The sequence below is a fragment of the Sinohyriopsis cumingii genome, chromosome 11 (assembly GCF_028554795.1).
Source record: "Sinohyriopsis cumingii isolate HCF-2022 chromosome 11, ASM2855479v2, whole genome shotgun sequence".
In the NCBI taxonomy this organism is placed as follows: Eukaryota; Metazoa; Mollusca; class Bivalvia; order Unionida; family Unionidae; genus Sinohyriopsis; species Sinohyriopsis cumingii.
In genome coordinates this window covers 84462-102501 of record NC_142971.1, presented here as the reverse complement: position 1 = coordinate 102501, position 18040 = coordinate 84462, and the positions used below count along the sequence as shown (strand labels likewise).

The 18040-nt window shown below is 34.7% G+C and overlaps 1 protein-coding gene across 6 annotated transcripts in view; it reads left to right on the top strand.

Annotated features, from left to right (window-relative positions):
• LOC149787449 (protein mono-ADP-ribosyltransferase PARP3-like) overlaps positions 1-18040 on the top strand; it is a 44224-nt gene that overhangs the window by 5130 nt on the left and 21054 nt on the right. For all 6 annotated transcript variants that reach the window (XM_089973619.1, XM_089973617.1, XM_089973618.1 and 3 more), the window contains 4 exons: positions 3385-3567; positions 5736-5862; positions 16193-16413; positions 17726-17788. In XM_089973619.1, the coding sequence (XP_089829745.1) occupies positions 3385-3567; positions 5736-5862; positions 16193-16413; positions 17726-17788 (594 nt within the window). The remainder of the gene's footprint in view (positions 1-3384; positions 3568-5735; positions 5863-16192; positions 16414-17725; positions 17789-18040) is intronic.

The window sequence follows — 18040 nt, the reverse complement described above, 5'->3', positions numbered from 1 at the left end:
CAGGCATGGTGGAAAGGATTTTAATATTGGTCATGATGGTAAAACAAAGAAACCTTGAATTAACTCATTTTACAAACTCCAATATTACGGCAACTTGTAACCTTTTTAAAGCAGAAATAATAAATGCAGAGGCATTATTTACCGAGTTCTTAATAGGTCATGGACTACCCCTAGCAGTAGAAGACTATGTTGGTTCTTTATTCAAACAGATGTTTTCTGATTCCAAAGGGGCCCTGAGTGGCCGAGTGGTCTAAAGCACTCTCCGTCACAGATCACTACCATCTCACCTCTGTCTGCGTGGGTTCGAGTCTCGGGCTCGGCCAATGTGGATATGTGAGAAAGCTTGCCGGTAGCATCTCATGGGTCAGTGGTTCTTTCTTTCTCCACCATTAATACTGGCCGCCATGTATAGCCTATCCTGTGCTGAAAAATGGCATTAAACCCTATAACAACAACAACAAATCTGATTCCAAAATTTCAGAAAATATGCATCTGCCAGAACAAAATCATCTAATATTATTAGGTGTTTAGCAGAAGATAATTCACCTAAAATTGCCGAAGTCATGAAAATTGGGCCATTTAGTATTGCAACAGACAGGAGCATTGATTATGATGATAAAAAGTTGTACCAGTCTGTGCAAGAGACTTTGACAACGAAAAAGGCAAAGTAAAAGTGCTCTTCTTTCATCAGCAGAAGAAACAAGAAATCTGACATTTTCTCACTTTCATTGTACATTTGTGAAAAGGTATCTTCATTCAAATGATAACATAGACTAAATATTATAAAATGTATTGATCAGGTAAAAATACTCCACAAACTTGTAGCCATTAAATCTCAGAGTATCAACCTTTGCCGTTCACAGTTTTGTTAATGTCCTCAGCCTGGTACCACTGCAGGCAGATGACAAAATTGGAAAAAATTATCTCCATTTTAAAGCAGAGAAGAAAGAAGCATGATTTTCTTATTTTATACAATATTAGCTTATGTATGACAATTGCAAACATTTAAGACATCATATAATGTGCAAGTTTGTTTTGTTCTTTATTATTTATTCAGTATTACAGTACTTTCAAACTATAATGATGTTTGTGGGAGCCATTACATTGGACTGCCTTATTGGTGTGATGGCATGATATTGAATTATTTTATACATAATGTTACTGTACTTAGAGTTAGATAATAAACTGAATCCATCATCATACCTTCCTTATATGGGACCACATTATACAGAGGCACAGTATTTCGAGGGACCATATATTGAGGGAGTACCCTCTATTCTCGCTTATAAGTCAAACTGCAAACAACAAAGATCCCAATATGCCATAGCATAATGCACATGCGGATCAGGGTCTGTGTTGTTTGTTCTATTGATTACTCCTAACAGATTGCACAGTTTATGTAGCAACAGATCTGGGTCTGTCCAGTTTACAATTTAAAATAATGTACTACATGTATCAGGTCTGCTGTGCATTATGTGATGGCAGATCAAAGACTTTGCCCTTCTTTATTTAGGTCTCTATTATACTTTATTTAGGTCTGTATTATACTTTATTTAGGTCTCTATTATACTTTGTTAATACAGTATATCTTTTTTTTATTCAGCTGCTCCACATAAAAACACACCAGAAATGTTGTAACAAATATTTTCTTTTTCATCTCAGTCCAAAATATGAAACCAATTTGAAATATTTGTGTATATATACTAGTGAGCTTGATAACCATGGATTTTTCTGGGCCTGTTCTTACCCCATTTCCAGTGCCAAAAACTATGTTTTCTAATATGAGTGTTGACATTATTGTAATGAGTACAGCAAGGGACTTACTGAGTCAAACTAACCTACACACACAGTGAGTACAGCAAGGGACTTACTGAGTCAAACTAACCTACACAAACAATGAGGGTTCGTGATAGACTTGAATATTTGTTATATTTTGCTAAAATGACTTCTCACTCCAGACAGGATTGAGCAAAGTTTGAAAAAAACGAGACTAAGTTGAAAGTTACAATTTATAAGTTTCAAAATTATTCACTTTTAATTTCAATTTTTTGCATATTTTCAGTTGTGATAATTAAAATAATCATGAAATATTAGTTTAACTTTATAAAAATATAAAAGAAGTATTTTTTATTTTGCTTCAAAATGTTATCGAATAACATCAAGCATCATCATAAAAAATAGGTTGCAGTTGCAAATCTGCAACAGTTTAAATAGAATCACTCATATCATACGATTATAGGATGACATCGGATCAAATGTTTATGTTTTTAGTACTGGACCGAAATACATCTGTTGAGTCATACGTCTCTTCAGATGAGGCTAAAAATTCTGTTTCTCACACATTTTTTGCAATTGGCGTAATTTTCTGTGAAAATTCTATAGATAATGATGTAAATATTTAAGGCTTTTATGATCATCAAATTAGTATCAAAATTTACTACGGGACATTAAACTTATTTGTCTAACTTTCCTCTTTTCTCAGTACAGTGGCAATTGACACAAAGGTCAACATTTACTTTGATTATTAATGCTATTAATTGAAACCAAAGGGAGTAGATAGAATGTTGTGCTATCTTTGCAGACAAAATAATCTGCACTTTGTAGGCCTGTTTAAGGAAAATAAGACAATTATATCATCAGAATCAGTTGAATCATTTAAATGTTAAAAATCTTTTTGTTGCTAATATTTCTTAATTACCTGTGTGTAAAAATTGTCAGTTAATCAATGTTACCTTTTAACACTTGAAAATTGCCAGTTTTTTAGACCACAGCCGAATTTTAAAAAAGGGCAGAATAATTTATGGAAACTCATGTACCCTGTACAGTGACGATTTTTAGCATAAAAAATAAAGATGTCAGAATTGCATAAGTTATCTCCAGCTGAGCACAAACAGTGAAGGATTTAAGATGACAGTAATGTAAATTTATAAAAGCTTTGTTTAATTTACTTGCAAATCAGGCTAAATATTTTCAATAAAGTAAGACTGGTTTTTTGCTGATGTTTTTAACTTGGGATCCATTAAAATTACTCGGGTATGGATGAATATAAATAAAGATGTGTCTCTACTAAAATTTTCACATACTCATCATGTTTCAGTAATTAATTTATGAATACCTTTTATTTGCTTTTCATAAATGTTAACAGTCTCAAGGATACATTGTTATCAGTTAGTCCTAGGTTATTTAGCACTTGTCCAGCTGAGTCATTTTTAGATCAGTACATTACTGTGAAGTCATTGATTTTGTGGGGGTATTTATTTTTGTAGGCACCAGTACTACTCTTTGTGGGCCAAGCAAGGGAGTCCTATAGTTTTCACAGAATAATACTTGTTCATTGGGTCTTTAAATACAAATTAGATATTTCACACTATTTATATTTTACAGGGAGAGGTAGGTGCTAATGCCGTGAAGGGTCCCACAGATAAAGCCTCTGCTATTAAGGACTTTGAGAAGAAGTTTTCTGACAAGACTAAGAACAAATGGGCCAACAGGGACTCTTTTGAGCCAGTTCCTGGAAAATATACCCTAATAGAGATGGCTAGTGAGGAGGATGTGGTGGATGCACCAGTAAGTCATTGTGATTTAAAGCTAATAATAGTGAGCATTTTTAAGAATTCTTCATTGATTGCTCTTTCATCACATGTTATTATTTTCAGTGTATTAAGAAATTATTTTTTCCAGTAAAATCTAACAAAATAATGCAGACCTACCAACTCTTATGATTTTGCCATAAGTCTTACAAAAATTACCTTTGAAATTCAGACTTAAGCATACAAACAAAAAGTATGGAAATTGATGGTTGCCAAAAAATCTGAATAATCAGTTCATCCATGTTTGATTTGGATATGGGTTTCATATTAGGATTAGTGAAATCAGTAAGAGAACCAGACTAATTTTACAGCAGCTCCCTACACACTTTAAGCTGCACCTATTTATTCATGCAAAGCGTTTGCATGATCAAACTTTTGATTGTAAAGAAAAATTAAAATGGCATCCAGAAAGCAATGCATGTTTAAGACAAAAGGGGGAAAAAAGCTTCTAAAAAGTGTTAAAAATTAGCACAGAAGAATAAAAGAGTAGTCCGATTCTTGTGAATAAAAGCTGGAAAGGACACAATTATGTTTATTGGGCATCATGTGCCAATTTGAGTATGTCTCATGGTAGGAGATATGATTGCCGTTGTCATGTGAAATGGAAAAAGAATTTCCAAGAATTATGTCAAGTTACGAGAAAGCAACAAGCCATTGAGTTGCATTGGGTTCGAACTAAAGTTTGTGCAACTATACTAGTGGTAAATTGTTGTTGTTGTTGTTGTAGTGTTTAACGCCATTTTTCAGCACATGATATGCTATACATGGCGGCTAGTATTAATGATGGAGGAAGAACCTGGGAAGAACCACCGACCCACGAGAAGCTACTGGCATGCTTTCTCACATAACGACATTGGCTGAATCTGAGACTCAAACCCACGCAGGCAGAGCTGAGATGGCAGTGATCCATAACGGAGAGCGCTTTAGGCCACTCGGGGCTCCACCATGTGGTAAATAAAGTCGACATGTACTTTACAAAGTTTTCAGTTGAACATAATCTTTATTGTCGTTGCATCAAATTTTTAATTACATTTTCCAGCTTTACAATAGTAGTTAATTATATTTTGTTACACCTTACTAAAAAGTGGTCAATCTTAAGGAAAAAAATCAGCTGACTTACTGAGACAGACTCTTCAGGGTTGGCAGGTCTGATAATGTGATTTCTTATTAAACCTTGTAAATTTCACAATGTCGATTCTAACATATAAGGCATTTCGATGATAAAACAAGTAATATATAAAGGTTTCATTTACCAATTCTGATTACGATTTTCTTCATATTCAACATCTACGAGCCAAGTTTTAAATATTTTCCTTTTTTTAAAACTGAGATCCATGCCAGTCACTACATTATTAGCAGGTTCATGAGTTATCAGGGTGCAAGTTATTGGGGAAGTGGTGTCAAGATTGTTTTTCTAAAAATACTTACCTAATTACATTAGTTTAACACGCTTCCACCTTCACGCCATCCAAGCATATTCTTTGATCCATTGCTCAGCTTAAAATTAGCACCTGGTGGTGTCAAGGTTAGGTAATGAGCAAAGGCTATTGCACTTTGTTTATTAATACAGACAGTAAAGAGGCTTTTTTGTGGACCTTTTGGAAGGCTGGATTCAGGAGGTAGTAAGTTTTTATTCCTATTCTTAAAAATAATTTACATAGAAAATTTGTTTCTGGAAACATTCAGCAGTAATTTTATGATCTAAGGGTGGTTTTTTTTGTTGAATAAAAAGTAGTTCTCTCTCAACCAGACTTTTTTATATAGTGAACTTCCCTGTGGATTTTGCACATGAATAATGGTAAATTTATAGATAAAATACTTGTTTTTTTATGAACGATTTTAAAAAAATTGAATTTGCTATTATTTGGGGGATACCTATTTTGTGTATTTCTGGTTTCTAAAAATCACAAATTTCAAAATTGTTCCTTTGTGGTCACAATGCCTTTTCAAAGTACTTATGAAAATGTCTTCTTTTTTTCTCTTCAGAAAAACATAAAATTATTACCCGTGAAAATACAGTAATTCATGGTATTATATTATTAAGATGAATACATATAATCAGGTATGTGAAGACAGAACAATACACAATTTATATGGTTGGTCATCATGTGGTTCATACATGGGAAATATCAAATTCTATTTCAGACAGTGTCAACCAGCACAGCGGGGAAAAAAGTGAAAGCATGTACTTTGGATAAAGAAACTCAAGAACTGATCAAGCTCATCTTTGACAATGACATGTTTAAGGATGCAATGAAAAGTTTTGATATTGGTAAGTTTTCTGGAATTGAAAATTAATGTTGGGTACTACATTGTGTTATTTACATGGTTAATGTGTCTTGAAAATCTGTTCAAAATAACCTACATATACCACAGACTAATTATATCGTACGTAATAGAAATTGGTTCACAAACAATTCACTGACAAAATCATTTTTATTATTCAGCTCGATGAGTTTTTAACTTAAGTTCAGTGTAAAGTATTTTACTCCCTAGCTAAATCAAAAGCAGGTTTGACAAAAAGGTGGCCAAGTGGTCTAAAGCGCTCACAGTTACGGATCACTGCCATCTCACCTCTGTCTGCGTGAGTTCAAGTCTCTGGCTCGGCTAACGTTGGTACGTGAGAAAGCCTGTCAGTAGCTTCTCGTGGGTCGGTGGTTCTTCCCGGGGTTTTCCAGGGTTCTTCCTCCACCGATTATACTGGCCGCCATATATAGCCTACCTTGTGCTGAAAAATGGCGTTAAACCATACAACAACAAAAAAACTTTTTTTAAAACAATATACATGAAGTAAAATGGCTTTCATTTATCCTTCTGAAACAGCAATAGGAATTATATTAAAACAAGGAAGAGTCATCAGTTGTATTATTCCTTGTACTTTTTTCCCTTGAAACATTGAGCTTTTATTTTCCACCTGCATCTACTTATCAACTGAAAAATGCAGAAATCTTTACTGGACTGAAATTTAGAAAGTTTGGATATCAATAGTAATAGCATGAACTTGACTGGATTGATATTTAGAAAGGTTGGATATCGATAGTAATAGCATGAACTTGACTGGATTGATATTTAGAAAGGTTGGGTATCAATAGTAATAGCATGAACTTGACTGGATTGATATTTAGAAAGGTTGGGTATCAATAGTAATAGCATGAACTTGACTGGATTGATATTTAGAAAGGTTGGGTATCAATAGTAATAGCATGAACTTGACTGGATTGATATTTAGAAAGGTTGGATATCAATAGTAATAGCATGAACTTGACTGGATTGATATTTAGAAAGGTTGGATATCAATAGTAATAGCATGAACTTGACTGGATTGATATTTAGAAAGGTTGGGTATCGATAGTAATAGCATGAACTTGACTGGATTGATATTTAGAAAGGTTGGGTATCGATAGTAATAGCACGAAATTGACTGGATTGATATTTAGAAAGGTTGGGTATCAATAGTAATAGCACGAAATTGACTGGATTGATATTTAGAAAGGTTGGGTATCAATAGTAATAGCACGAACTTGACTGGATTGATATTTAGAAAGGTTGGATATCAATAGTAATAGCACGAACTTGACTGGATTGATATTTAGAAGTGTTGGGTATCGATAGTAAAAGCAAGAACTTGACTGGATTGATATTTAGAAAGGTTGGGTATCGATAGTAATAGCATGAACTTGACTGGATTGATATTTAGAAAGGTTGGGTATCGATAGTAATAGCATGAACTTGACTGGATTGATATTTAGAAAGGTTGGGTATCAATAGTAATAGCATGAACTTGACTGGATTGATATTTAGAAAGGTTGGGTATCAATAGTAATAGCATGAACTTGACTGGATTGATATTTAGAAAGGTTGGGTATCAATATTAATAGCATGAACTTGACTGGATTGATATTTAGAAAGGTTGGGTATCAATAGTAATAGCATGAACTTGACTGGATTGATATTTAGAAAGGTTGGATATGGTCAGTCAGTAGTAATAGTATGAACTTTGTCTTATACTCCAGTTATACTTACATAATTAAGGATTAGAACGCTTCAAAAATCAATACATCACTCAAAAAATATGGTAATTTACCACCACTGATATAGTAGTTATTAATAGCATATTTGTCCTGTATTTTGGACCTGAATATGGATGTATGTTTTTCTTGTTAAATATCCATTTTTAGGTTATACAAAAAAATTAAAACATTCCTCGCAATTTTCTGATTGGAACAGGCACCCTATTCTATTCTGAGAGTAAATTATTGCATGTATATAGGGCTATAGAGTTCTAGAATATTATTGGTTCATTGGAAATCAAGACTACCATGCCAGTCTTTAACGACCATTTTGAATTGCACAAAGCATTTGCCAATATAAAAGTAACGCATCATCATAATATTCAACTATTAGTTATATTGGAAAGGAAAACAGAAGATTCACAATTTTCTCCAGCAAAGAAAAATAAAATCTGGAAGGACATTTATGCAATCAGATGATCTGTGAAACCATCTAGTAAAGGAGAAAACTTTGCATTTTGCAAATTGTGTAATTCAGATTTTGGCATGGTGGTACCCATGACATAAAACAGAATGAAAAAGCTAATAAACATCAGCTCACTGCTTGATCATTATCAACACGACTGTCTGAACTTACAATGTTTATAAATACCAGAGAGAACCTTGATGTAATGCGATCCGAAGTTCGTTTTACTAACAAAAAATCAGAAATGAACTGTCCTCTTTCAGTTGCTAGTGTTGCTGGTGACTTGTTTTGCACACTTTTTCCAGACAGGAAAATCACAAAGGATTACTTGTGTGCTAGAATGAAAACAGTTTGGTAAACAAAATTGCACATAATTTAGATCAGCAGTGAAAGATGGTACATTGGAATTAATAATAACTGAGAAAGAAAAAAAACAAGGTTTTGAACAAAGGCTTCTACAAATATCCTGTGTCTGAGTGTGACTATGTTGCGCTCTTGCACTTTCAGAATGGAACAGGGTGCCCATTTAGAAGATGAAAGAGTACAATACATGTCACATGCATCTTTGATATTAAATAATTAAGTTATTGTCCTACTTTACTGATGGTTGTAGATGTTGTAAATAGTTACATATGCCTTAATATTTTAAAAATCAGTATTTGTTCCTGAAAATCTGTTTTTTTGTTGTTGCAGTAAGCAGTCATTTTCTACTCATGGGGTATAACACTTAAATCAGCTTTATGGCAAACATGAACAACAAGTCTTTTTCAGTATACTTATCAAATTATATGGAAGATTCATTCTAATTTTCTTTGCTGCTTCCAAATCTCCTTGATACTTGGGATATTATTTTCCTTTCTAAACTTAATCCCATTTTTTTTGGACATTGGTTGCAGTGTAAAAGCAGGAAGGTTTCACACAAAGAATAAGACTCTGCTCTAGTTCCATTCAGTTTTATGGGCCATTCATTTGAAGAAAGAACTAAAGCAAAAAGGATAATACCGAGATAGATCTATGTATTTTATAAAGATATTGTTCTTTGTATTTTGGAAATTATTTTAATTTCAGAGATGCTGTTTTAACCATGGTGCTCAGAAAGATTAATTTAATTGTTGTATTCAGGGAAACTGTTTTAATCAGGTTACACAGAATCTGTTTAATCATAGTACAAACTATTCTAATCATGTTACACAGAAACTATTTTAATCATGGTAAAAAGAAACTATTTTTAATCAGGTTACACAGTCAGTTTAATCATGGCACACAGACACTGTTTAATCATGTTACACAGACACGGTTTAATCATAGTGCACAATTTTTTAAAATCATGTTATGTGGAGACACTGTTTGACTATTTTAAGAATGATAATCAGAGAAACTTTTGAATCATGCAAAGAAACTGTTTTCATCACGGTACTCAGAGTAACCATTTTAATCATAGTCCTTGCAGGGATCGTCCTGGGCTTCGCCAATGTCGCAAATTGCGATTTTTTTTCCTTATTGGCGACAAAAATATCCCATCTGGCGATTTTTTTGGCGACAGACTTTTTGGTTATTTAATTTGTACATACAATCATGGATTTTGACTGGATAAATTAAAAGGGAGAATGAAAGGAAGCCACAAACTTGACTAAGCAATGCATTGGAATCAATCTGTTACACAAACGATCCTTTGTTCGTATTGACAACCCCATCTTTAGAGTGCATTGTTACATCATAATCTGCTTATGCTGACATCTGGGCTGAGTACTGTATGCTGTTATACAGTCAATCATGCTACCGCACTATACCTACAACTGACCGACTTCTGAAGACGCGAATAGAACAGATACAATTAATTGAATGGCTAATCCTTCTGTTGTTGTTTTTTTTTTTTTTCATATACCAATACAATAGTTTTGCTGAACCTTCATAGAAAACTGATAACCTTTGAAGTACCGACTATTGCGTATAAATACAAAGCAAATGGAAAAAATCTCAATCACAATTATATCTGTCGCCAGTGCAGCATTTTACTCATTGATCTTTTCCTTTTGCCATCAATCCGTGTTATGGCTGCAGAGACTTAAACTCTGCAACAAGAAATAGCAAGAAAAAAACAGTTTTGCATAATTAATAATAATTATTTATTTCTCAAAATACAGGAGTGAAAGAATCCCTAAATTGGGTGTGAATTTATGCTTATATATATGGTCCAGTATTGCCAGGTGTTGACTCATGTAAGTTTCATTCGTGGGAATGGAGATGCTAGTTTGCTTGTCGAGAAAATTTATACAGCATTCAGTGATCATTCTTGGGATTTAGGAAGCAATTCACTTCAAGCTTTGTGAAGCTAGCGATAAGGGGGAGAGGGGGGCTGCCAAGAGACTACTGGTGTCACCTGTCAGCACTGTAGACTGTGAACGTGGATTCAGTAAGATGAACCTCATAAAAACTGACATCAGAAATAAACTCTGCATTTCATCTCTCGAGAATTTAATGAGAATCAGCATGTACAGATGTGAAAAATTAGACTCTGAAACTACATTCAACAAGTTGGCAACCCTAAAATCGCGACGGATCTTCATATAACACTTTGTAACATTTTGTTAATGCTTATTGTAATTAGAGTATTAACTAACCCATCTTTTGTAATTTTCATTGCCTGTTACATTAATAGACTAAATTAACACTTCAAAAAATGTACACTACTTGTTTTGGCGACACTTTTTGAAAATTGGTGACAAAATATTGAGGTTGGCGATTTTTTTGGCGACAGCTTTTTAAAAGCCAGGACCATCCCTGCCTTGGAAAAAGCTATTTTGTTTTAGTAGATTTTATTTCTTCCATGATTCTTACCTGACCACATTACATTAGGATAACTTTCTTTGCTGCCTCCAAATCCACATTGCTATGATTTACCATTTAGAAGTAGTAGCAGTAAAATTTTAACAATGGCCAACATCAGCACCATTTTCATTAAGTACCAACAATCCATTTGCAAAGACAGAAAACATCTTTATATTAAATGGATAAAGGGAAGCAACTCTTCTGGTTTAACTCGCCTTTCTACCTGCTTGGTGACTACTGTTAAACCCAGTTCAGAAATATTTTTTTTACAATTTGATCAGGTAAGCATTAAAGGAGAAATATAATTTAGTAAAAATTTACTTTCTCCAGCAAATACATTTCCTGATCTCATTTCATTGGGAGGATAGGGAAGAGAAGGGGAAATGTTGAGCATCCTACCTCTACCTCTGTCACCGAGGTGGAGCATGAATGCTCTACTAGCAGATGGAATTCTCCTTATGTTTGTTTAGCACAATGGGAGACCTTAGTTATACACATATAACAAGGTCCCTGTGTGATTCAGCACTTGATTATTGTCTCACCCTTAAAGTTGTCCAGGTGAATCCAGCAAAAGAGGCCAGTATCAACTTGTTATGAGATTGTGTTGTCATAAGTGTCTCAAATGGAGATGTTACATTTGAATGAACCAAGATATTCATAAGGTGTCCTTTTTCCTGGGAGAGATCAGTGTATGCCAGTTTTATAACTCCCTTTATCATACATGCCAAGTTTTCTGGAACCAAATCAGGGAGATTTGTGTTCAAAATCGGGGAGATTTAGTCCAAATCAGGGAGATTAGTGTAACAACTATTTTTCTCATAACCCTGGACGTGGTTGTAGGAATATACATCAATTTTTATGTGTTTGGTGATTCGCCTCCAGCGGAGCGCACTACATACTGTACAACAGCAAAGAACAATGATATTCCAGTTGTAATGTTTCTCCTTTCAAAGTGGTTCAGAATATAATTCTCAATGGGGACAAATTACATCTGAGGTTTATTTCTCGAATTGACGGAAAAGGCAGGGAACATTCAAATTGTAATAACTTGATTGACGGATTACAGTAGTCATGAACAGTGTATTGAATGTTGTTTTAGCAGGAAATGTCTATGCTTGGCAGTTTTTTTATTTCTGGGAGATCTTGCCAGCAAATTGGTAGATCAAAAGATGGGGTCAGAAATCAAAAGACTCCTGGAGTGATCTAAAGTGCTCTCTGTTACGGATCATTGCCATCTCACCTCTGTCTGCATGGGTTTGAGTTTCCGATTTGGCCAATGTGGGTATGTGAGAAAGCTTGCCAGTAGCTTCTCGTGGGTCGGTGGTTCTTTCCTGTGTTTTCCCGGGTTCTTCTTCCACCATTAATACTGGCCGCCATGTATAGCCTATCTTGTGCTGAAAAATGGCGTTAAACCCTACAACAACAACAACAACAATTGCCACTTACTGATGTAGAGTCTGATAGTGTGTTCCACATCCAGACAGACTGGCATCAGTACAAATCTTTATTTCCAGTTCTGGGTTCTTGAGGCATATTCCCACTGTGAGCCAGTTTTGGTCTTACAATTGGAGAAGGATGTTTGTGATGTGGGTTGCAATCATAATATTCTGATCTAAATGGCCAATGAAAAGGTCACCATCGGGCTAGAAGGGCCATTTGTTATGAGTGCATGTAAAGATGGCCAAGGGATGACAAATCTGCCAATGAAAAGGTCACCATCAGTCACCATTGGGCTAGAAGGGCCATTTGTTATGAGTGCATGTAAAGATGGCCAAGGGATGACAAATCTGCCAGTGAAAAGGTCACCATCGGGCTAGAAGGGCCATTTGTTATGAGTGCATGTAAAGATGGCCAAGGGATGACAAATCTGTCACCTCATTGAACAGGACAGGGAGTTGAAGAAATTCTCTCACTGAGATAAACATTTTATTTAAAAAATCTTGTCCAATGCGTGAACAGTGTTTTCAGAGCATCTGGGAGGGAGATTAAGGTGTGTGATAAACTTCATACTGAGATGAATAAAATGTTGAGTTTTTGATATCTGTTATCCACCCCAGATTGCAAATGAGGGCAAGATGATTGTTTATATCTTGTTCCAAAATTTAACTTAGTGTTTCTGAATGATGTTGTCCAGGTATGCTGCTGTCACTGTGGAGGAGGTCATCCTGAACCATGAGGTTACAGTCTGTTATTTTTGTCAAGACCCAAAGACTTAGGTTGAGGCAGAAACGAAGAACACAGAACTATATATTTTGCCCTGATAGCCAAAGCAAACATATTTGAAAATACGTATTGGACATGTCAAAGCTAATTATGCATTTATCAGATTGCACTGAAAGACAAACAGACATTGACATCGCCATCTTCAATTTCAGGATCAAAATGAATTGGTCGAGCCTGCTGAGGTTGATCACAGGTCTCAATTTCTCAATTTACCACTGGACTTTGTCACCAGAAACTGGAGTAGAAGCCTTGAGTGTATGGCTTTCGTACAATCTCCACTAACCATATTTTGAATACATTACGTAGTAGTCTATGCTCTTAAAATAAGTAACTGAAAAATGTGAAGACAACAAGCTTTGTCAAATTTAATAAATTTCCCTAAAATACAAAGTGAAAATGAGGAAAAAGAACTTACGGTATTAAGAACTGAATCCAAAAATAATCCAAGAATTAAAGACACAAGTCCTAGCAATTTAAAGTCCTGAATAAAATTCAGTAAAAGTCCAGAAGAGATCCAAAACGGAAGGTGATGACATGTCTCTTAAAGCCTATGGAGTGCTGATGTATCAACAGTCTCTTGTTGAATCACAGAACTATTATTCCAGGTTTGAATATATTATAAATTCCAGTGAATGTCTTTATCCAAGAATTCTATCAGAGCACTTTTGTATTTCCAGAGAAAATAGGCACTTGAAAATAAAATTCAGCCCAAACTGGTCACAACATAATGTAACTTAAAGTGCTAGATGTTAAAACAATGACTGGCAAAATCCTCACAGTCACAAGATTATATAGTTCTCTGCTTCACCTCGGGTCACAATTAGCATTTTCTAAAAACTACCATTACCTAATGGAAAATAACCTTATAGAGCACAGCAACCAATAAAATTAACTTAGGACTCTCCAAAACACTGACCCAAATCAACATATTTACTCCTTGTTTACCTGAATAATAATTCTGATAATAAACTCATACACATAGAGAATAATGAAGCTATTATTAGTTATTTACATAAATGAAATTTAAAAAAGTCAATCAGGTCAAGCAGAAATGAACTCAATTTTTGACAAGGTCAAGTCCAGCATACATTGGTACATTACAATAACGTGTAATGAAATAAACAAATTTAAAATTAGCAAACAAACAATTAAATTAAATATACATAACAAATGAAAGATTTATCTCCTTCTGTAGTATGTCACCTCAATGGGATCACTTGGGGTTTCTGTCATGAAGGAGGACATCAGAGGTGGAAGAGGCCTAACAAACAAGATTCCAAGGCCCTCAGACATGACTTGGATGACCCAGTTTTTTGCAGAGAGAGGTCTAACCATGTGAAATTACAAATAAGTCTGTCACCCATGGCTGGGTCACTAGCTGGTGAGAGAAAAGTTTATGTCACTGATGGGTGATAAGAGGCTTGGAGGAGAATTGTTGTTCTCTATCGCTGTCTCTGCCTGCTGATGAGAAGTTGGGTTGCATGACCACATATAATTTGCCTGGCTGTGGCTATCCCTGCTGATTATTGGCCCTTCTTAGGAACAGTTTCTGACCAGGATGTCCAGATAATCGATCTTACGCTGACAGTAGAGGTGCACAGTATGACTGGTATACGAGTGTACTGTGGTAACAGTTCTGGTGTGATGTACCTCAGTACTTTTTTGCTCTACTGGTACCTCAGTGAATTCCTTCAGCAAGGAATGTTCAGAAATTCTAGAATAATCTACAAAAAATTTAATTATATTAAAAGCATGTTTTCATTTTAATGACAAATATTTCAAAACTATTCATTTTTTTACAAAACAGTCATGTTAGTCACAAATTAATTTTAAATATTACGCATCTGGCAAGAATTTTGCCGTGCACAGACAGAGTGAAGTATTGTATACTCAACCCACATGATTATAGAAAGGTACAAATCTGGAGCCTCACATCCCATAGGCAGAGTGATATTTCTGCTTAAGGTAGGATTATCACATATTATGGGTGGAGCTAAAGGCTTATCTCAAATTGATCCTGAAAATGTTCCATTGTTGACATTTTCAACGATATAGCCTTATTTGTTACAGAGAACATGTGCATTACTAACTTTTGGTTGGAGTTTTGTCTCACATTCCAATTGCATTAAGATCTTGCTGTCCTCTGAATCTTCATGGGGGTGGAGGGGGTATCTTGGCATCCCAGTGAGACTTGTGAGAGTATTTTACAAATATATTGTATGCACCATACAAAACAACATTTTGACTGTACCACTACAAATATATGTGGATAATTAAATTTAAGTTATAAAAATTATCACATTTAACTTGATTGCTGCTGCTGTTTTGGGTTTAATGCCATTCATTAGCACATGATAGGCTATACATGGAGGTCAGTATAGTGGGTGGAGGAAGAACCCAGGAAAACCCTGGTAAGAACCAACAACCCATGCAAAGCTACAGGCAAGCTTTCTCACATACCCACATTTGCTGAGCTGGAGACTTGAACCCACATGGGCAGAACTGAGATGGTAGTGATTGGTAAAGGCAAGCAGTTTAGACCATTCTGCCAACCATGACCCCTAATTGATTGTCTGGAGGATGCCTCAGAACATTGCAACAAAAGTAAATTGGTTTAAACTAGGTGTAACAGTAGCTGTAGTGTAGATAGAAAGGGGAGTTAACCTGTAAGAGTTGCTTCCCATGGTTTATATAATTGATGTTTTTCATCTTTCCTGGAGGTCTGGATTCAAAGATAGCAAAGAAAGTTGTCCTCATATACTGTGATCCAGTAATGTATTTGCGAAAAAAACCATTTTAAGCAATAGTAACTGTTTTAATCAATGTACTCAGAGAAACCTTTGATCATGGTGCACAGAAACTACTTTAATCATGGTGCTCAGAGAAACTGATTAAATCATGGTATTTAGATTAACTAATGACTACTTTTAGATGTGAAGAAGATGCCATTTGCCATTTTAAATGATGATTTATGATTACTTTTAGATGATTTATGACAATTTTTAGATGATTTATGACTACTTTTAGATGTGAAGAAGATGCCATTTTATTAGATGATTTATGACTACTTTTAGATGTGAAGAAGATGCCATTGGGCAAGCTCAGTAAGACACAGATTGCTAAAGGATTCGAAGTTTTGGATGAGATAGAGAAGGAACTGAATGCAAAGAAGACCTCCAAGCTTAATGAGTTGTCATCCAGGTTTTACACAGTAATACCTCATGATTTTGGCAGGAAAGTGCCACCAGTAATCAACGATGTGGAAACATTGAGGCAAAAGATGGACATGCTTTTGGTAGGTCTGATCTTGAGATTGCTGGACAGATTGAGCTATCAAATTATAATTTTACTTTATCGTATAATAAATCTGATAAAAGACCATATTCATGAAATATCATGACATATTGGGCAATTAGATCATCATTTTACTTTACTCTATAATAATTCTGCAAAAAGAACATTGTCATCATTACTCTGGTACTTCTTATTTTCTGATCAAGTTGGTCTGAGAATCAACTCAAACATTGCATTTAACTTCTTTTGTAAAACAAACCAATTATATTCATTTCAGCTCATTTTAGTTAAAAATGAATCAGTTATGAGCCTTATTTACTCTTTTCTTTGAGTATCTTCCTCTAATAATAATATTAATGAGTAAAGTTGTATTCTTTGGAAGTTCTAAGCACTTTACAACATTAAACAAACCTATAACACAAAAAACATGTACATGTATAATGATATTGCTACAAAAAACAAACACCATGAAATTAGAAAACATAAAATACATGCTGAAAATATTTAAGGTAGGAAACATTATTAGGTCTTAAAGTTTGTTCTTGCAGTCGAAATAAGTGAGTTTTAAGAGTACTCTTGAATGGGATCACTGTCTTTTTGTCTAAGTTCAATGGGCAATTTGTTCCACATTGCTGGGCCCTGGTATGCAAAAGAACGCTGTCCATATGACTTTGTTTTCATAGTGGGAATAATGAGTATATGATTGTCAGAAGAGAAGCGTAAGTATTTTGCTGGTGTGTACACATGGGTGAGGTCGGATAGGTATGTTGGACTAGAGTCCGACAGTGAAGTGTAGCAAAGAGAACACTTTTTGTATTTGATTCTGGATCAGATGGATAGCCAGTGTAGGGTTCTCTCACACCAGTTCTTTTTCATCATCATCATCATGACCATCACCATTTTTATCTACTTCATGATTGTGGTACATGTTTTGATTCTTCTTGATAGCAACCTTTACTGTTTTCAGTTTTAAAAACATTTTCTGAGAGAAAAAAATAACATTTTTTACACAGGCACCTCTAAAATAGTTTTATGATTTGAATATTTAATTGTTTTTCAGTCATAACGACTAAATTTTACATGAAATATAAAGTTAATAACAATTGTCATCAGAACTGATTTTTAGTGTCGGTAGTCTGTGTCAGACTTGGATCTGCAATTTAATTAATTTAGTAACTGGCTATATTACATTTCCATCTGGATTGAGCATTATTCCGTGGGCACCCGGTATTATCTGATTTTCGTCAGTTGCTTGTGTATATTTAGAATAACCTGTCACTCTCTCTTATGGAAACATTCTACATTTTGTGCAGGTCCTTGGAGACATTGAGCTAGCCCAAAGTCTGCAGAAAGAAAAGGAGCAAGCAGAGAAATTGGTGAGTCCAAATTCAGAGCTTATCTCCTCAAAGTCAGTCTTAGGTTACTTTATCTGATGCATTCATTGACAATGTATTATGTACCTGAAATAAAATTATGACAAGGACAGTTGCTCCATTAGATGAAAGGTTTCTGTTTTTGAGTGTCATAAACATTCTCCTACATTCATATACACTTTTTACTAATGACAGCAGGCAATAGTGTTCTTGTTTCTGCATAAACCTGCTTAACTAACTAATCATGAGCCAAAA